Source organism: Trichomycterus rosablanca, chromosome 6 (assembly GCF_030014385.1).
Source record: "Trichomycterus rosablanca isolate fTriRos1 chromosome 6, fTriRos1.hap1, whole genome shotgun sequence".
Lineage (NCBI taxonomy): Eukaryota > Metazoa > Chordata > Actinopteri > Siluriformes > Trichomycteridae > Trichomycterus > Trichomycterus rosablanca.
This window is the reverse complement of record NC_085993.1, coordinates 8,605,270-8,630,464: the sequence shown is the minus strand read 5'-3', so window position 1 is coordinate 8,630,464 and position 25,195 is coordinate 8,605,270. Positions and strand designations below refer to the sequence as shown.

General features: G+C 42.1%; 1 protein-coding gene across 1 annotated transcript in view; it reads left to right on the top strand.

Annotated features, from left to right (window-relative positions):
* LOC134316249 (endonuclease V-like) overlaps positions 1-25,195 on the top strand; it is a 64,076-nt gene that overhangs the window by 27,094 nt on the left and 11,787 nt on the right. The window contains exon 8 of the mRNA XM_062996581.1: positions 2,387-2,462. Coding sequence (XP_062852651.1) covers positions 2,387-2,446 — 60 coding nt within the window. The 3' untranslated portion in view covers positions 2,447-2,462. The remainder of the gene's footprint in view (positions 1-2,386; positions 2,463-25,195) is intronic.

Below are 25,195 nucleotides of genomic sequence, written 5' to 3'. Positions count from 1 at the left end.
GCTCCTCTGAGGACCGTTGTGACTCAGGCCTGCTGGGTAGCGCACACCTCTTCAGACACGTGTACAATCGCCTGCCAACTTTGTCTGCCAAGCGACACTTTACTGTCTGGTACACACGTTCATTTTGCATTTTATAAGCTGCACCTGCCATAGAGATGAACTTTGTGGGTATACAATTACTGACTGTAGCCCATCTGTTGCTCAGCACAGTGTTTCAGCCTCGTTGTACCCCGTACGCCAGTGGAGACGGACCACCATGGCATCAACATCAGCCATGAATTAATCATCCAAGCGACACTTTATTAGAAACACCTGTCTGGTACACACATTTATTTACAATTTTATAAGCTGCACCTGCCATACAGATGAACTTTGTGGTTATACAATTACTGACTGTAGCCCATCTGTTGCTCAGCACAGTGTTTCAGCCTCATCGTGCCCTGTATGCCAGTGGAAACGGACCACCATGGCATCAACATCAGCGATGAATTAATCATTTTATTCATTTCACATTTTCCTTTGTTGCATCGTCCCGACTTGGATATATCCAGCTCCCCCTGAGGGTCGCTGCTGGCTAGCGCACACCTCTTCAGTCACGTGTACAATCACTGGCCAACTGTTCTATTGTAGTGTGTGTGTGGGCACAATCAGTCTGCCATGCGACACTTTATTAGAAACACCTGTCTGGTACACACATTTATTTAGCATTTTATAAGCTGCACCTGACATACAGATTCATTTTGTGGGTATACAATTACTTACTGTAGCCCATTTGTTGCTCAGCACAGTGTTTTAGCCTCATTGTACCCTGTACGCCAGTGGAAACGGACCACCATGGCATCAACATCACATCAACATCAGGCTCGAATTAATCATTTTATTCATTTCACATTTTCCTTTGTTGCATCATTCAGACTTGGATATAGCCAGCTCCCCTATGGACCGTTGTGGCTAGCGCACACCTCTTCAGACACGTGTACAATCACCTGCCAACTTCCCTATTGTAGTGTGTGTGTGGGCACAATCAGTCTGCCATGCGACACTTTATTAGAAACACCTGTCTGGTACACACATTCATTTAGCATTTTATAAGCTGCACCTGCCATACAGATTCATTTTGTGGGTATACAATTACTGACTGTAGCCCATCTGTTGCTCAGCACAGTGTTTCAGCCTCATCGTGCCCTGTATGCCAGTGGAAACGGACCACCATGGCATCAACATCACATCAGCCTCAAATTAATCATTTTATTCATTTCATATTTTCCTCATGGCATCATCCCGACTTGGATATATCCAGCTCCCCTGAGGACCATTGTGACTCAGGGCTGCTGGCTAGCGCACACCTCTTCAGACACGTGTACAATCACCTGCCAACTTTCCTATTGTAGTGTGTGTGTGGGCACAATCAGTCTGCCATGCGACACTTTATTAGAAACACCTGTCTGGTACACACATTCATTTAGCATTTTATAAGCTGCACCTGACATACAGATGAACTTTGTGGGTATACAATTACTGACTGTAGCCCATCTGTTTCTTTGTACACTTTTTACCCCCCCCCCCCCCCCCCCCCTTGTTGTACCTTATTTATTAATTGAAAGAAACCCATATATATTGGGCCCCCACTGACCTGACGATGTTTGGGTTGTGGATCATTTTCAACCATGGAGATGACGCAGTGTCTCTGTGGGTAGCACTGTATCCTCACAGCAAGAAGGTCCTGGGTTCGATTCCCAGGTGGAGTGTTCCGGCACATATTCTCTTAGGGCTGGTTGTATCTTCTGCTAGTCTTTCTGATCAGAGAATGCTTTTGTTTTCGGTTGGAGCGCTAGTCTCCTCCCAGCATTGACACTTGACACACTGTTTTAAAATCCCAACAACACTGCTGCACTTGATTCCCTCATACTAAGCCGTAGCCTAGTGGTTAAGATACTGGACTAATAATCAGAAGGTCACTGGTTCAAACCCCACTACTGCCAGGTTGCTGCTGTTGGGCCCTTGAGCAAGGCCCTTAACCCTCAATTACTCAGACTGTATACTGTCTCTGCCACAGTAGTGTTAGTGCAGTGCCGGAAATGGTCCATCACCCAGACATCATCTGGTCAGGGGTTGGTTTCTTTTCATTGATAATGAGGTACGGGAGGTGACAATGTGCACAGAGGAACAGACAGACTACAGTTAGTAATTGTATACGCACAAGGTTTATTAGTATGAATGGTGTAGCTTAAAAAATAAAAATTAAACAATAAATACTTACAAGATAGGCATTTCTAATAAAGTGCTCATTAAGGGCTTCTTAAAACCTCTGCCATCAGCTCTGTGTTTAATTTATATAAACGTTTTATCATCACATCTGACAGATTTGGACATTTCTTTGTTTCAGGCGGATTTGCTGTCGAGAGAATACCTGCGAACACACTTTCCCTCCTCCAGCTCCCCCTAAACACACACACACACAGGTGAGTGCAAAACCATCTGCTGTCTGAATGTTCTCATCACTATTACAAATCAGCTTAATGTGTGAACATAATCACACACACACACACACACACACACACACACTGCTGACTGATATAATCACTGCTAACACGGGCGCACGGGTGGTGGGGTCCAGTATGCCAGCCCACCACCAGTTTGGAGTCTGGTCTGGTGGTATCAGGGGGAGGAAGAGCTGCTGCAACAGTGACTCCTGCTGTCTAGTTGAGGCGCTGTCAGGATTGGTGGAGGAATACTTCAGTATCTCACTGTGCATCTGTGGCAAGCCTGATGCTTTCCCCGTGTCAGAGAGCGTGTGCAAGTCGAGGTTGGCAATGCAATGTGAGGTGGAGAATTGGAAAAAAAATACTGCTCACCAGGAGTCGTACTCATTATTCAGGATTAATGATGCCGTCATTCACACTCCTGTGGGACAGGTGCCGTGGGAGACCTCATACTGTCTCTCTAAAACGGCCGTTTATCTTCTGATAATGATGCGGGACATCCATCATTAATTTTCAATATACACTATATGGCCAAAAGTATTTGAACTTGTTAAACATCCCATTTTAACAACTAATGGTATTAAAATGGTGACTTCTATGTGATCTTCTCAGCTATAACAACAGCCGCTCTTCTAAGCAGACTTTTCATAAGATTTAGTAGTATATCTGTGGGAATTTGTGTCTTTTTAGTCAAAAGAGCATGTATATGGCTGGGCACTGATGTTGGTCAAGAAAGCCTCAATTGATGTTCTGGTTCATTCCAAACTATTCAGTAGAGCTGAGGTCAGGGCTCACTGAAGTTTCTTTAAACCATGCACAGGGACACAGTCATGCTGGACCAGAACAGGGCCTTCCTTAAAGTGTTTCTGCAAAGTTGAAAGAAAATAATTTTCTGATCAGCCATAACATTACACTCACTGTTTCTACATTGTTTTGACACTCACTGTCCATTTTATCAGCTCCACTTACCATATAGAAGCACTTTGTAGTTCTACAATTACTGACTGTAGTGCATCTGTTTCTCTGCATGCTTTGTTAGCCCCCTTTCATGCTGTTCTTCAATGGTCAGAACTCTCCCAGGCCCACTACAGAGCAGGTATTATTTGGCCGGTGGATCATTCTCAGCACTGCAGTGACACTGACATGGTGGTGGTGTGTTAGTGTGTGTTGTGCTGGTATGAGTGGATCAGACACAGCAGTGCTGCTGGCATGTTTAAACACCTCACTGTCACTGCTGGACTGAGAATTGTCCACCAACCAAAAATATCCAGCCAACAGCGCCCCGTGGGCAGCGTCCTGTGACCACTGATGAAGGTTTAGAAAATGACCAATTCAAACAGCAGCAATAGATGAGTGATCGTCTCTGACTTTACATCTACAAGGTGGACCAACTAGGTTGGAGTGTCTAATAGAGTGGACAGTGAGTGGACACAGTATTTAAAAACTCCAGCAGTGCTGCTGTGTCTGATCCACTCATACCAGCACAACACACACTAACACACCACCACCATGTCAGTGTCACAGCAGAGAATGATCCACCATCTAAATAATACCTGGTCTGTGGTGGTCCTGTGGGGGTCCTGACCATTGAAGCACAGGGTGAAAGCCGGCTAAAAAGGTATGTAGAGAAACAGATGGACTACAGTCAGTAATTGTAGAACTACAAAGTGCTTGCATATGGTAAGTAGAGCTGATAAAATGGACAGTGTGTGTAGAAACAAGGGGATGGTTTTATTGTTATGGCTGATATGGCTGATCGGTGTATCTATGTATGGATACCTGTGCATCATAAAAAGGTTAAGACCACTGCAATTGGTAAACGATACTTACATGTGCCATACAGTCATGCTGGAACAGGAAAGGGCCTTCCTTAAACTGTTGCTGCAAAGTTAAATACATGTAATGGATTTCTTATCACTGATATGTATACCCAAATTTAATCAGAAAGTGCGTCCACATATATAAATGCTGTTATTGTATCCTAAAACCATCAAGGAGCAACAACAGCTCAACTCTAAATAATCTCTCAGTATAGGAAAATCCTTTGATCAGTCTTATAGGGTCTGTTTAAAAACCTAGTGAGCTGCCTTGCTGCCTACTGCCTACCTGGTCAGCTGCCTCAGTACAGAGGATTCTAATAAGACATCAAACTCATAAAGCAGATTATTTAGACAGCGATTATGTCACTACAGTTTTACCTACTAAGCTAACACAGTTAGCCTTAGGCCATTCAAATCAATGGGCTGAGACGGCACAACCCGCTAGCATGCCAGCTATCTCCCTCTGTGTAATGAAAAGGGTTAGATTGCAAATAAATGACACTTGTACACCTTTATGGAAATAAAAAATAATTGATCATTTATTTACATTTGAAAAGAACTCCATTTGTTGCCCCACATTCGTCCGCCATATGTGTAATTCTGAATGCTGGGTTGCCTTCACCGCTAAGGAAGCACCAGATGCTCCCTCGTTATTCAGTCAGATTATCAGTTCAAAACAAGGCACCTCAGTAGGCAGCATTTTAGGGCATCTAGGAATTTAGACAGCCTTCTTCTCGGGAGCGTGCACATGATGACGTAAAATGCGTCTATAGAGAGCTCACTAGGTTTTCAGACAGACCTGTCAGACAGACAGTTTTAGAGTTCCGTATCAGCTTTGGAACTCATCACAAGAACAACGGTTCTTCTGCAGCTTTTTGAATCAGGTTTCCATGGCAGAGCAGCTGCACTCAAGCCTAAGCTCACCATGTGCAATGCCAAGCATCTGGAGTGTAAATCAGGGCTCATCCATGAATGCAGAGGAAGCTTGAGACTGTGAACGGAGAAGGACTGGAGTTGAGAACTTACTGTGCAAAGCATAACAGTGGAGCAGCAGAAGCACATACTTCAGAGTGATGGATGACGCTTCCCATATGAGAGCCGGGCTGATGAATCTGTGCCAGGAAACGCTACCTGCTGGAAGGCATGGTGCCAACTGTACAGAGTGGAGGAAGAAAAATAATGGACTGAGGGTCTTTTAATGGCATGGGCTTTACCTCTTAGTTCTAGTGAATGGAAGTCTCATCGTTATTGTGTATTAGCAAATTAGGGAATGCCTTTTCTTGTTTCAGCCCACAGCAAGATCTAACAATAAAGGGTTTGATTGACCTGAAAAGGAACAGTGCTAGCCGAGGCGGGGCTGTGGTCTCCTAGTGGGTAGAGCTTTGGAGTGTGAATTCCCGCTTTGCCATGCAGCCACCTTAAGCAACCTTTTTAAACATCAGTATATGCAGTAAAAGCAGTAAAAAAGCAGTAAAAGTTATGTGGTTAAGGTAATGGGCTAGTAATTAGAAGGTTCAAGCACCACCAAGATTCCACTGTTGGGCCCTTGAGCATGGCCCTCAAGTCCCTTAGTTGCTTGAATGGATTTCAGTCACATTTGTTAGTAGTTTCAGATAAAAGCATCTGCTGGAGGATTTCTGTAGGGCAGTGGGAGCTCAGTGATTAAAGTACTGGACTCGGAATTTGAAGGTTGTTAGTTTGAGCCCCACTACATGCAGGTTGTCATTGTTGGACCCTTGAAACTCAATTGCTTGGATTGTATTTATTCAAAAATTGCAAGTTGATTAGATTAAAGATATCTGTTAAATGCCGTAAATGTAAATTTAAAAAGGCACCAATTAGATGTACTATTAAGCTTTTGTTTTTATTTTTCTATTTCCTTTTTCTCTCCCCTTAACGACCATTTTTGTCTAAACAGAAAAGAAAATTGAGACATAAAAGAGAAAGGATGGAGGAGATAATTAGATCAAGAGAGAGGAAATGAAGAAAGAGGGAGAGTAGGAGACAAGGAAAGAGAGTTGAGGAGAGAGAGAAACGAGATGAGAGCAAGAGATAGAGATGAAAGGAGATGGTGAAAGAGGGGGATAGCGAGAGTAGGAGTTGAGAAGAAAAAGATAGTTGAGGAGAGAGGGAGATGAATGGAAGATGAGAATGGAGCATTTAAGAGAGCGAGGTAAAGAGGGGGAGAGAAATAGTGAGAGAGAAATGAGAAGATAAAGAGAGGGAGGAGAGATAAGGGAGAAGAGAGAAATAAGAGAGTGTTAAAAAGAGCAGGATCAAAGGGGGAGACAGAGAGCTAGTAGGGGAGAGAAATGAGAGAATTAGATATATGAAGAGAGAGAAAGAGTGAGAAAGGAGATGAGAAAGATGAAAGGAAGATGAGACTAGAGAGGGTTAAAGGGTGAAGTGAAGGGGGAATGAGAGAAACAAAGAGAGGGAGATGAGACAAGAGAAAGTTGAAGAGAGGGAAATGAGATGAGAGAGAGAAATGAGGACCGAGAGATGAAAGGAAGATAAGAATAGAGAGGGTTGAAAAGAGCAGGATAAAAGAGCTAGAGTGAGATAAAGAGAGATGGAGAGCAAGAAGGAAATGAGGAAAGAGACAGAGAGAGAAAGAAATGAGATGAGAGAGAAATAAAAGGAAGATGAGAATAGAGAGGGCTGAAGCGTGAAGTGAAGGGGGAGAAAAGATGTGAGAGCATGAGAGAAATGAGAGGGGGAGATGAGACAAGAGAAAGTTGAAGAGAGGGAAATGAGATGAGTGAGATGAAAGGAAGATGAGAATAGAGAGGTTTAAAGGGAGAGAGATGAAGGGGGGAGAGAGAAATAAGAGAGGGTTAAAAAGAGCAGGATGGAAGAGGGAGAGCGAGAAGGAGATGAGGAAGGAGAGAGGGAGAAAGAAATGAGACGAGAAAGAGATGAAAGGAAGATTAGAATAGAGAGGGTTGAAGGGTGACGTGAAGGGGGAGAAAATATGTGAGAGCATGAGAGAAAAGAAGAAAGAGGGAGATAAGACAAGCGAAAGTTGAAAAAAGGGAAATGAGATGAGGGAGAGATGAAAGGAAGATGAGAATAGAGGAGATTGAAGGGTGAAGTGAAGGGGGAGAAAAGATGTGAGAGCATGAGAAAAATGGAGAGAGAGGGCGATGAGACAAGAGAAAGTTGAAGAGAGGGAAATGAGATGAGAGTGATGAAAGGAAGATGAGAATAGAAAGGATTGAAGAGAGAAAGATGACGAGTGAGAGACAGAAAGAGAGAGAAATAGTGAGAGAGGGATATGAGGAGAGAGAATTCATGAGAATGCACCTCCATCATCCTGCAGTTCCTTTTCACCGTGTGTGTGTGTGTGTGTGTGTGTGTGTGTGTGTGTGTGTGTGTGTGTGTGTGCGAGTGCGAGTGCTCTTACATGTGTATGTGCATGCATATGTGCGAGCCGCCCGAAAGCCGACCCGGGCCTTTGATAAAAGATCAAAGCAAGCCTTTGTCTTTGTCTCATTCGCTCAGACTGGGTTTCTCTCTCTCCCGCTTCATCTCTCTCTGACCTTTCTGCTCAACCCTGAAGTTTCATGTGAGGAGAAGCAGGTGCTGTGAAACTCAAAATCTCTCGTTTTATCTCCTGGATTGAACGTGAATGCTTTAGCTGCTTCTCTCTTCGCTTCTCCTGGGCTTAGTGGTAGCTCAGCAGTTAAAGAACTGAATTATTGAAAGGTTATAGGAAGGTTGACGGTTCAAGCCTGAACACTGCCGGGTTGCCATTGCTGAACTCCTGAGCAAGATCCTTACCCCACATTGACTCAAATTTTTCATCTTGTGTTACTCGAGTCTCTATATGGCCACTTGTGGGTGCTTTGACCTTAAGTTTACCCTGATAAGTTGCCAGATTTTAGCCGTGACCAAATAAAAAGGGTGTCTGTAGCTTCACCTGCGTTTTCTGATGTGTCCAGACTAGATTTGAACAAAAGAGATGGTACCAGTGCAGGATGAATCTCCAAAGACCTGATCATGTTCACATAGTGTTGCTTTTTTAACTATCCTTATATTACCCTTTTTTTTTGTAACCAATCGGCTGCAATGGGACCCCAACGACGTCCAAGGAGGGTGTATATTGCAGACATCCCAAATTGCAAAAACTCATTTCAGGGAGGTACCCGGACCTCGACCCCGACCCCCCAAGCCCAAAAAAAAAAAAAAAAAAAAGCTAAAAAAACCGTCTCGCACACACCATAGTATATGGGTGATAACTTTTAGGAGCTGCTAACTGAGCTACTAAGCTAACTGTTCGCGTCACAAACACATTAATGTGTACTACATAGTGCATTAGATAGTGTGAAAGATAATAGATTTATGTTCCCTACATAGTGCACTAGATTGTAAAGGGTGTCCCAAAATTCACGCAAGAAGTAATTTTGATAGAGAACACAGGTTTTTAATTAAAAATTGTACATTTTTAATTAATTCATAAAGTATACAGTATAGGGTTATGTATGGAATAGCATATCGGGTAAATGGCCTAATGTTATGGCTAAATGTGACATACAGATGAAAACCATAAAAATAATTGATTATAATAATAAGCCATCAAGATGAAAATGAGCCTCACTGCTGAAGATGACTTTGTTCGAAAAATCGGCATCAACTTGTTGTGGTTCCAAAATCCATTCAACGAACTCTCTTCGCTGTGCGTGGTCAGTAGGCTTCAGTTCTTGACTCAATTGAACTTTGTAGGCATGAAGATGCAAATCTTTCGTGAGAATACGCTGTAGAGAGTTTCTGGAAATGTTCAATTCTTGACCACGGTGCCGAATTGATGTTCCTGGACTCTCAGCAACACTCTCATGAACTGCTTCGATGTTTTGTGTTGAACGACTTGTTGAAAGACGGCCAGAGTGTCTAAGATCACTAATTGATCCAGTCTCCCTGAATTTTTTTAATTAATCTCTTCTTAAAAAATTCAAATCTTGAGTGAATTTTGGGACACCCTGTATATTAGAAAATAATTTACGTTCCTTACTTAGTGCACTAGATAGTGTACTAGATAATAGACTTATGTTTCTTACATAATGTTTTAGGTAGCATATTAGTTAACGAATTTAGGTTCCCTACATAGTGCACTAAATTGTATATCAGATAATGGATTTATGTTCCCTACATAGTGCACTAGATAGTATTTTAGATATGAATTTATGTTCCCTATGTAGTGCACTAGATAGTGAATTAGACAATTGGTTTATGTTCCCTACACTGTGCACTAGATTGTATATCATGAAAACAAAACAAACCTAACAATTAGGACATGGATGCCGCTCATTCTGAGTAATCGAAGCATTGATTGAAAGGGGGTTGTTCAAAATAATAGCAGTGAGGAGTTCAATTGGTGAAGTCATTCATTCTGCAGAAGAACGGGTGTCAGTTTTGGCCCTTATTTAATTTAGGAGGGGGCAAATGTTGCACAGGTTGGTCATAGCTCATTTCCTTTTGAAATACTGGGTAAAATGGGTTGTTCCAGACATTGTTCTGATGAACAGCGTACTTTGATTAAAAAGTTGATTGTAGAGGGAAAAACATACAGAGAAGTGCAGCAAATTATTGACTGTTCAGCTAATATGATCTCAGATGCCTTGAAGTGAAAACTAAAACCTGAAAGATGCAGAAGGAAGCGTGGAACTACTGTTCGAATGGATTGAAGAATAGCCAAAATGGCAAATACTCAGCCAATGATCACCTCCAGAAAGATCAAGGAACATCTGAAGTTCCCAGTGAGTACAGAAGATGATTAAGTGAACCCAATTTACCAGCAAGAACTCCTTGCAAAGTCCCGTTGTTAAGAAAAAGACATGACCTGAATGGGGTAAAATTTGCCTAGGAACACACTGACTGGTCCAAAGAGAAATGGCTCAACATTTTGTGGACTGGTGAAAGCAAAATTTTTCTTTTTTGGTCTAGTGGCCGTAGACAGTATGTCAGATGACCCCCGAGCACTGAATTCAAGCCCCAGTACACTGTGAAGACAGTAAAGCATGGTGGTACAAAATTATAATATGGGGTTGTCTATTTATCACATACGAGGGATCATGGATCAGTTTAAATATATCAGAATACTTGAGAAGATCATGTTGCCCTATGTCGAAGAAGAAATGTGCTTAAAATGGGTGTTTCAACATGACAATGATCCAAAACATCTTGGTTACAGACAAACAAGATTGAGGTAATAGAGTGGCCAGCCCAATCCCCTGACTTCAATCCTATAGAGAACTGGTGGGCTGACGTCTGAAACGTGTTTTTTTGAGGCAAAACCCAAAATTGCAGAAGAACTGTGGAATGTAGTGTAATCATCCTGGACTGGAATACCTGTTCAGAGGTGCCAGAAGTTGGTCGACTCCATGCAACACAGATCTCGGAAACAATTGTTATGCCACTAAATATTAGTTCAGTAATTTAAAGTAAAGTGAAACCTCTTTCTGTAATGGATTAACACAAACTGGCTAAATTTTGTTGATGTTTTGAATTAGAATTAAAAGTGTAGTATTTTCAGTGCATTTGCATTTATGGAAATAAAAGTTATTATAATGATTTTGCGCTTTATTCACTTTTTTAAAATCACTGCTATTTTTTTGAACACCACTGTATATGCGGGAGACTCCCGGAACTTCCGGGAGACTTGGGATGTCTGATATCCACCTGACACTCCCTCCGACGCCTGATGGATTTGCTTGTGACGTTGGCTTCACGGACAGAGAGCCACACCCTGATCTCTGCGCTCCTCCACTTACTGTAAAGGCGCCCTGGGCAACCAAGGTCCTTACACAGCGTTCATAACCCCACCCCTTAGTCCGGTCTTTCATACCCATCGGACTGGAAGCCAATTGTGCCTGTTAGAGGGCGCCCAGCCGACTGGTAGCAGAGCCGAGATTCAAACCCGGAGCTCAGAATCTCAGCGCTGGTGTTCTAGCGGATTATCCAGCCGCGCCACCTGGGCACCCTGTGCTGCTCTTTCTTAATATAAATAATTTTTGTCTTGGCATGTTGACGCCAGATGGATTTCCGTGTGACGTTGGCTTTACGTACAGAGAGCCACGCCCTGATCTCTGTGCTCCTCCACTTACTGTAAAGGCACCCTGAGCAACCACGGTCCTTACACAGCGTGGATACCCCACCCCTTAGTCCGGTCTTTCACACCCATCAGACTGGAAGCCAATTGTGCCTGTTAGAAGGCGCCCAGCCGACCTGTAGCAGAGCCAAGATTCGAACCCGGGAGCTTAGAATCTCAGTGCTGGTGTGCTAGTGGAGTATCCCGCTGCACTACCTGGGTGCCATGTGCTGCTCTTTCCTTAATATAAATGATTTTTGTCTTGGCATGTGGACGCCTGATGGATTTCCGTGTGACGTTGGCTTCACGTACAGAGAGCCACACCCTGATCTCTGTGCTCCTCCACTTTCTGTACAGGCGTCCTGGGCAACCAAGGTCCTTACACAGCATGGATACCCCACCCCTTAGTCCGGTCTTTCACACCCATCAGACTGGAAGCCAATTGTGCCTGTTAGAGGGCGCCCAGCCGACTGGTAGCAGAGCCGAGATTCAAACCCGGGAGCTCAGAATCTCAGCGCTGGTGTTCTAGCGGATTATCCCGCTGTGCCACCTGGACCCCTTTTGCTTCTCTTTTTTTTATAATATGAATGATTTTTGTCTTGGCATGTGAAAATCTGACCATCAGCTTGTTGAACATCCGATTCCAAACCCATTTACATTCATATGCAGTTTGATTGGAGGGTCTGGCTCACAATCAATGAGCCAATCACAATCGATCCAATTTATCCTACAGTCGTTCAGAGGGGTTGAGGTCAGGACTTTCTGAAGACCAATAACGTTCCTCGAGACCAATCTCATCAAACTGTGTCCTCGTTGACCTCGCTTGACTGTGCGCAGGGACACGATCGGCCAAGCTGGATCAAAGTTAGAGGCATATCAGTCATTTTATGTCATTTTATTTACCTGATAGCGCTGGGTGTGGCTGAAACACTTCAAGTTAATAACTATGTGGATGTGTCCACATACTTTTGGCCATAATGTCTATATGTGAAATGTGATTTGATTTCCCAGCTAATTAAATGTTTACTGTGATGATTAAGATACCCATGTAAGTTGTTTACATTTAAATGTGCTACATCCCAAACCACATACTACTGCACTGCATAGTGCAATAATAGCTCCCTTAATAATATAAACATAATATTAGTGTGTGGGGGGGCCACTCAGGTGGCGCAGCGGTGAAAACACTCGCTGGAACCAGAGCTGGGATCTCGAATACCTCGTATTGAGTCTCAGCTCTGCCTGCTGGCTGGGCTGAGCAACCACATGAACACTGATTGGCCTGTTGTTCAGATAGGGGTGGGATATTAAAAGCCGGATAGGGTCTCTCTCTCATAACTAATGCAATTACGACCTCTGCTGGTTGATTGATGGCGCCTGCACAGAGACAGGGTGTGTCTCTCTGATCCGTGCTGTGCTGATCCGCATTGCACTCGTCAGATTGTAGGTGACAAAATGCATACTACTGCTGCCCACGTGTCGGGGGGGGGGGGGGGTTGCTTTGTTCTCCTCAATCAGAGCGGGGATTGGCATTGGTGAGGAGGAAGCATGACGCAATCGGGCAATTGGATGCACTAAAAGGGAGAAAAAGGGGAGAAAATACATAAACAAAAAAATATAAAATATTAGTGTGTGTGTGTGTATTTCTGGACAGAATTGAGTTCAGAATGTTCTAAAAGCAGAAATAACATCAAAATATCTAATATTTATTATTTTATTGAGCTGCTGTGTTATGAGTACACACACACTTGATAAAAACAGACTGTTCCCACTGTTCTTTTACCTTAAATAGAATGGGTTTGATAGCAAACACAAAACATTTGTGCTTAATTCAAGTTGGATATTTGATATTCTATGACACAAAGCTTGCTTGACTGTGGAAAGTGACATCTGTGTTCATGTAAGGATGAAGGGCCTTGCTCGGGGCTCCAATAGTGGCTACTATGTGCTCCTTGAGTTTCTAATTAATGCCAGACTTAGTTCCTAGATTACAAATGACCATTAAAACACATTTCCTTCCAGCATTAGGTGACAATTTGGGTTTTCTTCTGGATCTAGGTAAGGAGACCACTGTTCCATGTTGTTTCCATTACGGTCAGTTGTTTGTACAGATACTATTGAGACCTGAAGTTGAAAAGTCTCCAAGTGATGGTTCTGACTTGCCTCCTAGATCCTACTATTGGAATAATTATGGTCCAGGCTAACAGGTGTAGCCTTATTTATACAGACTAATCATAACATTATGACCACTGACAGGCGGGCGGCACGGTGGCTAAGTGGGTAGCACTGTCGTCGCACAGCAAGAACGTCCTGAGTTAGATCCCCAGGTGGGGCAGTCCGGGTCCTTTCTGTGTGGAGTTTGCATGTTCTCCCCGTGTCCGTGTGGGTTTCCTCCGGGTCCTAAAATCTGATTGGCTGAGCCGCGTTCGAAGCTGTTGTAAAATCCCTGATAAACGCACACCTATGACCACCTCACATCATTCCATATTAATACGCCACTGAAAAGAAAAAGTGAATGTTATGTTCGCCCTCATGTTGCCTAGCAACACTGTTAACGAACTACCTGGGGTCGCGGAAGAATGCTTTTTGTAAGTGTTTTTGTAAATAAAAACATTTATAAATTGAACATTGTTGTATTTTATTATATTTTATGTTGACCGCCGTTTTATAAAAGCAATAAGCCACTCGAGACCGTGCGTTACTGCTATGATTTTATCACGGGGAAAGACGTTTTAGGCACTCCGCTTCGCGTCGTGCCAAAACGACCGTTCCCGTGATAAAATCGCAGTAACGCACGGTCTCTCGTGGCTTATTGCTTTAATAAACAACTAATAAACATGACCACTGACAGGTGAAGTGAATAACACTGATTATCTCTTCATCACAGCACCTGTTAGTAGGTGGGATATATTAGGCAGCAAGTGAACATTTTATCTTCAAAGTTGATGTGTTATAAGCAGGAAAAGCGTACGGACTTGAGCGAGTTTGACAATGGCTAGATGACTGGGTCAGAGCATCTCCAAAACTGCAGCTCTTGTGGGGTGTTCCCGGTCTGCAGTGGTCAGTATCTATCAAAAGTGGTCCAAGGAAGGAAAAGTGGCAAACTGGCAACAGGGTCATGGGTGACCAAGGCTGATTGATGCACATGGGGAGCGAAGGCTGGTCCGTGTGGTCCGATCCAACAGAAGAGCTACTGTAGCTCAAATTGCTAAAGAAGTTAATGCTGATTCTGATAGAAAGGAGTCAGAATACACAGTGCATCACAGTTTCAGGGCTGTTTTGGCAGCAAAAAGGGGACCAACACAAAATTAGGAGGGTGGTCATAATGTTATGCCTGATCGGTGTATGTGGATGCAGAAAACGTCAGCATACATCATAGATGTTAAATTCAGTCAGGGTCGTGGCATATCCGGCTTTACCGTCAATCCATCACATGACCATCAAACCACTCCATCTGACATAGCCTATGACGTCTGTGTTGACACCTGGCCGGCCGATAGCACTGGTGTGGTGGGCTAGCATGACAGACCTCTGTGCCACTCAAGTGCTATCAGTCATTCAGTCAGAGTAAAAGAACAGTTACAAAAATTACTGAAATCTCAAGGATTCCATGCACACTAAACACACACACACACACACACACACACACACACACACACACACACACACACACACAAGTGGATATAACATCTGATCTGTATATAGTGAATAAGAATCAGTTTAGGACTTGGCCAAAACAATGTTCTGAAGTTGAAATTCTAATGAAGATCAAAGTGTTCTGAATAAATATCAGCGACACAAACCATTATTCTTCATAAATAAATAATACAAATAATAAAAAACTGGAAACTTTAAAGAACACAATAAAAGATGCGATCGCCTCAGTGCTTTGTTTACGAAGGTGACGGTTTATGGGAGACAAACGCAGAGTGTTGCGCAACTAACAGCTTCATCCTCAGAAGGTTCACATTCAAGTCTCATTAATATTCAAGTACATCATAAGGCTCTTTTTTTTTGAAAAAGTAAATACAATTTTAATGCATTTTAAAAGAATTGGATGAGACCTGTTCTCTCTCGCTCTCTCTCTCTCTCTCTCTCTCTCTCTCTGTATATATGAGTGTAATGAATGTTTCTCTTCAAATATTAAAGCTGAAATGCAGCCAAATTGCGGTGAAACTTTTCAGCTGAGACGTTAAAAATCCAACTTCTGACAGGTATAATCTGATCACCCACCACACCGAGACCCGTGCTGCACAATCTAATAACACAACAAAATAAATCTGTTTACAGCACAAACACTCTGTGTGATTCTTCTTCTGTTTCCTGTTTTGTTCAGAAATGGGATTTTATTACATTACTGAAAAATGTACAAAAACAGGTGTGATAAAAATACAGACATTCATCCATTCATCCATCTGTCATGGCAGTTACGGGGTTACACTGAATTCTGAGCTTTTTTCTGTGACTGACAAGAAGCTCATTGTGTTCTTTCTAAGAGTCTGCTCTTAGGGTCAGAAATACAGACTGGTGATTGGTGTGGAAATTGTATTTTAAAAATGACGTGGAGCAGTGGTATAGTTGTCAAGGTCAAGATGCGAACCCAACCCGTCACCTTGTGCTATGAAGGAAGTTTTACAGATGGACGGATGTTATTTAAGAACCACCTAAAAAAAACAAAGTAGAAGCTGCTGGAGCACTGCTGACACTTTCCACGGTTGAGCAAGCTTCACGTGTTGTTATCCATAATTGCTTGAAGCTGGACTTTGGACACAGTTTGTTGCTTAACACATAATTCATTCAATTAAATCTCCAGGCCACCCAAGGAGGATGGAGGTCCTGGCTGAGTCTGGTTCCTCTCAAGGTTTCTTCCTGTAATTTTAAAGGTTTTTCTTTGCCACGGTCACCCTTGGCTTGCTCAACAAAGATTTTTGGTCTGTAGGTCCTGGATTCTGTAAAGTTGTCCATTGTAAAAAGTGCCATACAAATGATCTTGACTTGACTTGACATGGACAAAGAAAAAGCAGAAGCACAACCTGAGAGCCCATGAGCACCTAAAGCTCACTTGACTATAGACAGTGTGATCCATGTTCTTGTCACATGTAGGGCAGCAGTTAAGGTACTGCACAAATCAGAAGGTTGCTGGTTCCCACTGCTGCAATGTTGCTACTGTTGGGCCCCCGAGCAAGGCCCTTAATTCTCGAATTGTATTATTGTATAACTATTAATATCGGATTGGCGGCACGGTGGCTCAGTGGGTAGCGCTGTCGCCTCACAGTAGGAAGGTCCTGGGTTCGATCCCCAGGTAGGGTGGTCCGGGTCCATTCTGTGTGGAATTTGCATGTTCTCCCTGTGTCTGCGTTGGTTTCCACAGGGAGCTCCGGTCCAAAGACATGCAAGTGAGGTGTATTGGAGACACAAAATTGCCCATGACTGTGTTTGACATTAAACTTGTGAACTGATGAATCTTGTGTAATGAGTAACTACTGTTACTGTCATAAATGTAACCAAAAGTGTGTAAAACATGACGTTAAAATGCTAAAAATAATAAATAAATAAGATTGTCATAAATGTCAGTAAACTTGGATAAAAGCATCTGCTAAATGCCATAAAAGTAAACGTCACATCTGTTTTAGTCATCCAGAATATTCCCCCCAGCATAAGGTGACAGTTTTGGTTTTCTTCCTAACTTTGGCATGTGACCACTGTTCCACACACTTTGTAATAAATGCAGGCAAACTATTCCAGTTTGTTTAGGTCCAAATAAGTCACCAGTGATAGTGGTGTCATATATTAATGTGGAGTTTGTGCCTTTTTTGATGATATTATTATTATATGGAACATGATTGGAAGGATTCACTTCGGTCCAATCACAAAAGCAATAGTGAGGTTGGGTGCTGATGTTGAGTGGAGCTCATAGTATTTATTTTAATGTACTGCAGAACTGTTGGTGACAGGCATTGTAAAGGAAATTGTATGCTTTTGTGAGACTATATCTACACTTGGTGTTCTTTACACCAATTTAGCTGTATCGAATTTTTGATCTTGGGCTTGTATAAAGCTGTGTCTTTTCACTGCTCCTGAGTCAAATAGTGGTGTTATTTACAGCACTTCAGCTGATCATTGACTAGTGTGAGATTGTGCCTTCTATTGCTCAAGAGTCCAGTTCTGACATATCTTTACACCCTTTCTTTTAACATTGTGATTGTAATCTTAGGCGTGTGTAAGGCGGCTCAGTCATGCTCAGCCTCCTGATCCATGAAGCTTCTGATGAACAGTTCTTGTACTGGTGCAGTGTGAGCTGTTGTTGGTCCTAAGCGTTCCCACTTTACAATAAGAGCACTTGCAGTTTAGTCTTGGCAGGGTTGATTAGCTGATTAGTTGTAAGTGGCATCGTAAGACAGTCCGAGGTTTTCAGTACTGCACATTTTATGGCACTATTATGCTGTTGAGATTGCATGGATTGCTGGATGCTTGATTTTATGGGGCTCTTAGCAATGGGTGTGACCAGAAATGGTGGGGACACAAACATTTGGACATGTAGTGTAGATAGATGGGCAGACAGCAGCTATGTGACTTGCTTTATTCTAATGTATGCAGTTATTACTCTGTTGATTCGAATCATCAGATTGTGTGTGTGTGTGTTATGCTGTACATCGTATAACTGAATGCTTTTAGATCCTAAATAATGTCCAGGTTGCCAGATTGTGACAATTCCAGGCAAATGATGATCAAATAGCAGCTACAAGGACATTTATTGTGTGTCTCTCTCTCTCACACACACACTCACACACACAGTCAGGCATTTCACACAGTAGTCACTGGTATATTTCAGGGGCTCTCAAAAAGAAAAGTGAGGAGAGCACCTCCGCCCTCCGCCTCTGTCAGTTCTAATTTATCTCATATTATCAATCCTTCAAACACCACTCATATCTCACTTAAACCACACACAGCTGCTCAACACCTTTCCTGACAAAAATATGTGAACTGACCAACTGAGCCATGAGCCTCCACTCTACAGATAAGGCTTCCCAAGTGTCTGTGGGAATTTGTGAGATTTCACAGATTTTTAAAGAAAAGTGCCACATTTTACGTGTCAGTGAATAACACTCATAAATTGAATGATAGATTATTTTATAAATTGTGATATATTTTATATATTTTTATATTTAATATATATGTTATATATTCACAGTATATTATATCTGTCTGTCTGTCTGTCTATCTATCTATCTATCTATCTATCTATCTATCTATCTATCTATCTATCTATCTATCTATCTATCATCTGTCCATCCATTCGTCCATCCATCCATCCATCCATCATCTATCTATCTATCTATCTATCTATCTATCTATCTATCTATCTATCTATCTATCTATCTATCTATCTATCTATCTATCTATCTATCATCTGTCCATCCATCCATCCATCCATCCATCCATCATCTATCTATCTATCTATCTATCTATCTACAGTGCCTTGCAAAAGTATTCAGCCCCCTTGAACTTTTCAACCTTTTGCCACATTTCAGGCTTTAAACATAAAGATATGAAATTGTAATTTTTTGTGAAGAATCAATAACAAGTGCGACACAATTGTGAAGTGGAACGAAATTTATTGGATATTTTAAACTTTTTTTAGAAATAAAAACCTGAAAAGTGGGGCGTGCAATATTATTCAGCCCCTTTACTTTCAGTGCAGCAAACTCACTCCAGAAGTTCAGTGAGGATCTCTGAATGATCCAATGTTGACCTAAATGACTGATGGTGATAAATAGAATCCACCTGTGTGTAATCAAGTCTCCGTATAAATGCACCTGCTCTGTGATAGTCTCAGAGTCCTGTTTAAAGCGCAGAGAGCATCATGAAGACCAAGAAACACACCAGGCAGGTCCGAGATACTGTTGTGGAGAAGTTTAAAGCTGAATTTGGATACAAAAAGATTTCCCAAGCTTTAAACATCTCAAGGAGCACTGTGCAAGCGATCATATTGAAATGAAGGGAGTATCAGACCACTGCAAATCTACCAAGACCCGGCCGTCCCTCTAAACTTTCAGCTCAAACAAGGAGAAGACTGATCAGAGATGCAGCCAAGAGGCCCATGATCACTCTGAATGAACTGCAGAGATCTACAGCTGAGGTGGGAGAATCTGTCCATAGGACAACAATCAGTCGTACACTGCACAAATCTGGCCTTTATGGAAGAGTGGCAAGAAGAAAGCCATTTCTCAAAGATATCTATAAAAAGTCACCTGGGAGACACACCAAGCATGTGGAAGAAGGTGCTCTGGTCAGATGAAACCAAAATCGAACTTTTTGGCCACAACGCAAAACGTTATGTTTGGCATAAAAGCAACACAGCTCATCACCCTGAACACACCATCCCCACTGTCAAACATGGTGGTGGCAGCATCATGGTTTGGGCCTGCTTTTCCTCAGCAGGGACAGGGAAGATGGTTAAAATTGATGGGAAGATGGATGGAGCCAAATACAGGACCATTCTGGAAGAAAACCTGTTGCAGTCTGCAAAAGACCTGAGACTGGGACGGTGATTTATCTTCCAACAAGACAATGATCCAAAACATAAAGCAAAATCTACAATGGAATGGTTCACAAATAAACGTATCCAGGTGTTAGAATGGCCAAGTCAAAGTCCAGACCTGAATCCCATCGATAATCTGTGGAAAGAGCTGAAAACTGCTGTTCACAAACGCTCTCCATCCAACCTCACTGAGCTCGAACTGTTTTGCAAGGAAGAATGGGCAAAAATTTCAGTATCTCGATGTGCAAAACTAATAGAGACATACCCCAAGCGACTTGCAGCTGTAATCGCAGCAAAAGGTGGCGCTACAAAGTATTAACGCAAGGGGGCTGAATAATATTGCACGCCCCACTTTTCAGTTTTTTATTTCTAAAAAAAGTTTAAAATATCCAATAAATTTCGTTCCACTTCACGATTGTGTCCCGCTTGTTGTTGATTCTTCACAAAAAATTACAATTTCATATCTTTATGTTTAAAGCCTGAAATGTGGCAAAAGGTTGAAAAGTTCAAGGGGGCTGAATACTTTTGCAAGGCACTGTATCTATCTATCTATCTATCTATCTATCTATCTATCTATCTATCTATCTATCTATCTATCTATCTATCATCTGTCCATCCATCCATCCATCATCTATCTATCTATCTATCTATCTATCTATCTATCTATCTATCTATCTATCTATCTATCTATCTATCTATCTATCTATCTATCTATCTATCTATCTATCTAAATGCCAGCTACAATACACAGCACAGCTCGCCTTTATAGTTCAATGTAAACCTAGAACATCCAGCTACAGTGCGAGGCTCTGTCTCAAATACGAAAATACTCAGTCGTGTTTTGACACGCCCTCTCTGCATCCACAGAATTGCTCTGGAGTTTTCCAAACTCAGTTACCTGAGTCGTGTTTTTAGCTGCTTTAGATCAACATCTTGGACATTTTGACTAAGCGATTGCTAACTGAATTGCCGTAGGATTGCTAGGACTGCCTCATAGTGTGAATTAACCAGTAAACATGAGGCACTTGAACTCTACGCCTGTTAACGAATGAAAAGCGTTAAATCGCTAAACACAAACCTTAATTTTACAGCAGATTGCATATTACCTGGGAAACAGCTCATTTTACTGTCTGTGAGGTCATTTTCATGGCCGTGAATTAGGTAGGACCTTATGAATAAGAACGTCTGGCTCTCAGTCGTATTCCAGTTCATCCCTACAGTGTTAAACAGGGTTGAGATCGGGATCTGTTCAAACCCTGCCTTTATGGACCTCACTTTGCACATAGGAGCAGAGTCATGCTGGAAAGATAAACTGCTGCTAAAGCCTATTATTTATTTTATATACAGTAACTCGTTTTAAACATGTTAGCCCCGGGGTATGTGAAACACCTGAACTAAATCGTTAAAAGGGATGTCTACAAACTTTTGATCTCATAGTCTATCCGTCTGTCAGATAAAGAAAGTAGCACTCAGGTGAAAAGTGTTTAGCTGTTTACCATTCTGTACACATCGCTGTCTCAGTAAAAATGCTGAAACACTGTGAACTTCCTCAGGGACTCTTACAGGATGTGTGTGTGTGTGTGTGTGTGTGTGTGTGTGTGTGTGTGTGTGTGTGTGTTTATGTAGAAGATGTCAGTTTAGAAGAAAAATGTACACACGCACACTTTTACAGTGCATCTCTTTGTGCGTTTTGCTTTTTTTCACTCGTGGCATCGTTCCGTGGCACAATCTGCAGTGTGTGGGTTACACATGCTGGTGTGTGTATTTGTTTTGTTGTGGATCATAAATATGATTCATGGTTTTGACAGTTACAGTACACGCACACACACGGCACCCGAAAGCAATCACACAATGAGCGTGGAGTGAGCTGTGAACTGTTGATGAGTTGAATCTATACACACAGCATGTTTTATTCATGCACACTCTCTGGATCGTGCTGTATACGGGGGTTAGATCTGCACTAAAGTACCTAATGATGGACCGACACTCGACACAGGAAGAAGTTTATCTACAGTATGTGGACAAACATATAGGGACACCCCCTTTGAAGCAATTACCCCTTTGAATTTATGTGTTTCAGCCACAACAGTTACTAACAGTTATAATAAATCATTTATATTAAGGAAAGTATATACAGGGTGAATTTTATTTCAGAAACAAAAGGGAAAATGACATATCTGAATACCCCAGCAAGTAATGGGTGAGGGGGCCTACCTTTTAGGCTTTGTCCGGAACATGGCCGCCATCTTGAAAGCCGCCATATTGGATCAAGTGCAAGTTTTTCCAATGGGAAGGTGGTCATGTAGCATATCAAATAAGACCAGAATTTTCTCAGAAATCGATTGCCGATTGCAGATTTGCAATATCTCTTGTGGTTCACTCACAAGCCCCCTCACCCATTACTTGCTGGGGTATTCAGATATGTCATTTTCCCTTTCGTTTCTGAAATAAAAGAGTGTCCTGAGACTTTTGACTCACCCTGTACTTCCAACTTTGCAGCAACAGTTTAGTGAAGGCACTGTCCTGGTCCAGCATGACTGTGCTCCTGTGCACAACACAAGATCTATAAAGACATAAAGAAGCTCGGTTCAAAGAAACTCCAGTGACCTGCACAGAGCCCTGACCTCAACCCCACTGAAAAGCTTTAGAATGAACTGGAACATCAACCAATCATTGCCCAGTCATACAAATGTCCTCATGGCTGAATGGCACAAATTCCCAAAGACATACTTCAAAGTCTTGTGAGAAGCCTTCTCAAAAGAGTGGCTGTTGTTATGGCATAGAATATTACATAAAGGTCACTCAATTGTAATGCCCTTTGGTTTTGAAATGCGATGTCCAACAAGCTCATGGTCTGGCGTCCAAATACTTTTGGCAATTTAATGTATTTTGATAGGAGTGACATGTGAACTTTGTGAAAGTGATCATAAAATTTTTTTTAGCCATCTAAGAACTCGTTTTGATAAATGTTTGTGTCATTGTCCTGCTGGACAACACATCAATGATGGGAGAAATACCTGTCACTTCCAGTCATCTCAAAAGTTCCTGAAGATGTTGTTGTTGACTTTGTGCAATCCTTCTTTTATCCTATTTTGTACAGCCGTAACGAGATAGGGACTCTGGGTTTATCCAGAGAATGTGTTTTTTACTGCTCCAGAGTCCAATAGCAGTGTGAATTTACACCATTCTAGCTAACACTTGGCATTTGAATAACCAATTCATGAACTTCCTGATAAACACTACTTGTATTAACGTTGCTCCCAAAGACAATTTAGAACTCTTGACCTCTTAGTTGGCACCCAGATAACCAAACTGAAGGACACATTATGAGAAGAATGAATTCTTTGGAAAAGACAGCTATGCTTGGAAGAGTTAAAGGTAAAAGAGGAAGAGGACAGCCAGCAAGAAGATGAACTGGTACAATTCATTATGAAGAAGAGTTTATTTATAGGGATGTCCCGATCACGTTTTTTTGTTCCCGATCATTAATTTTGATCCCGATCCGATACCGAGTCTCAAACCGATACTTGTATTTTCTAGAGATAAGAACTAGATAATACTGTTCACACAGTGCACACTTCAAGTACATTACAGTTATTCAAATTAATCCAATGTATATGTTTAACAACTGAATAGCTCTGCAGTGCTGTAAGAAAAAATTGCCTGCATCCAAGCTATTGCTCAATGTTCTTTTATTTTTACCAAATAAAAGTAAACAAACTTAGTGCAGCATTGTAGTAGTAAAACTAGAATACTCAAAATGAAGTGAAGGTTCTTTTTGAGGAAAATCAGCATCTCTGCCGTGTTAGCGGACAGCTGGTTCCTCTTCTCATCATATAATAATAATAAACTCGCTGTATTCGACTGAGTGTTTATTTTTTAGGTGCTGTATCAAATTGGTAGATCGTTTGGTTAAATGATATCTGGTTTGTTTATGAGCCACCATACTTGTAGGCATGTTGTAACTAAGCCAATCAGAGTGATTAATACCGAGATGTCGTTCAGTCTTGTAACATGGTAAAGCTGTATGTTATGGTCCCTGAAGTTTTCATACTCGGATTAAAAGTTACAGTGTATCACAAAAGTGAGTACACCCCTCACATTTCTGCAAATATTTCATTATATCTTTTCATGGGACAACACTATAGACATGAAACTTGGATATAACTTAGAGTAGTCAGTGTACAACTTGTATAGCAGTGTAGATTTACTGTCTTCTGAAAATAACTCAACACACAGCCATTAATGTCTAAATAGCTGGCAACATAAGTGAGTACACCCCACACTGAACATGTCCAAATTGTGCCCAAATGTGTCGTTGTCCCTCCCTGGTGTCATGTGTCAAGGTCCCAGGTGTAAATGGGGAGCAGGGCTGTTAAATTTGGTGTTTTGGGTACAATTCTCTCATACTGGCCACTGGATATTCAACATTGCACCTCATGGCAAAGAACTCTCTGAGAATGTGAGAAATAGAATTGTTGCTCTCCACAAAGATGGCCTGGGCTATAAGAAGATTGCTAACACCCAGAAACTGAGCTACAGCATGGTGGCCAAGGTCATACAGCGGTTTTCCAGGACAGGTTTCACTCGGAACAGGCTTCGCCAGGGTCGACCAAAGAAGTTGAGTCCACGTGTTCGGTGTCATATCCAGAGGTTGGCTTTAAAAAATAGACACATGAGTGCTGCCAGCATTGCTGCAGAGGTTGAAGACGTGGGAGGTCAGCCTGTCAGTGCTCAGACCATACACCGCACACTGCATCAACTCGGTCTGCATGGTCGTCATCCCAGAAGGAAGCTGACGCACAAGAAAGCCAGCAAACAGTTTGCTGAAGACAAGCAGTCCAAGAACATGGATTACTGGAATGCCCTGTGGTCTGACGAGACCAAGATAAACTTGTTTGGCTCAGATGGTGTCCAGCATGTGTGGCGGCGCCCTGGTGAGAAGTACCAAGACAACTGTATCTTGCCTACAGTCAAGCATGGTGGTGGTAGCATCATGGTCTTGGACTGCATGAGTGTTGCTGGCACTGGGGAGCTGCAGTTCATTGAGGGAAACATGAATTCCAACATGTACTGTGACATTCTGAAACAGAGCATGATCCCCTCCCTTCGAAAACTGGGTCTCATGGCAGTTTTCCAACAGGATAACGACCCCAAACACAACCTCCAAGATGACAACTGCCTTGCTGAGGAAGCTGAAGGTAAAGGTGATGGACTAAACCCAATTGAGCACCTGTGGCGCATCCTCAAGTGGAAGGTGGAG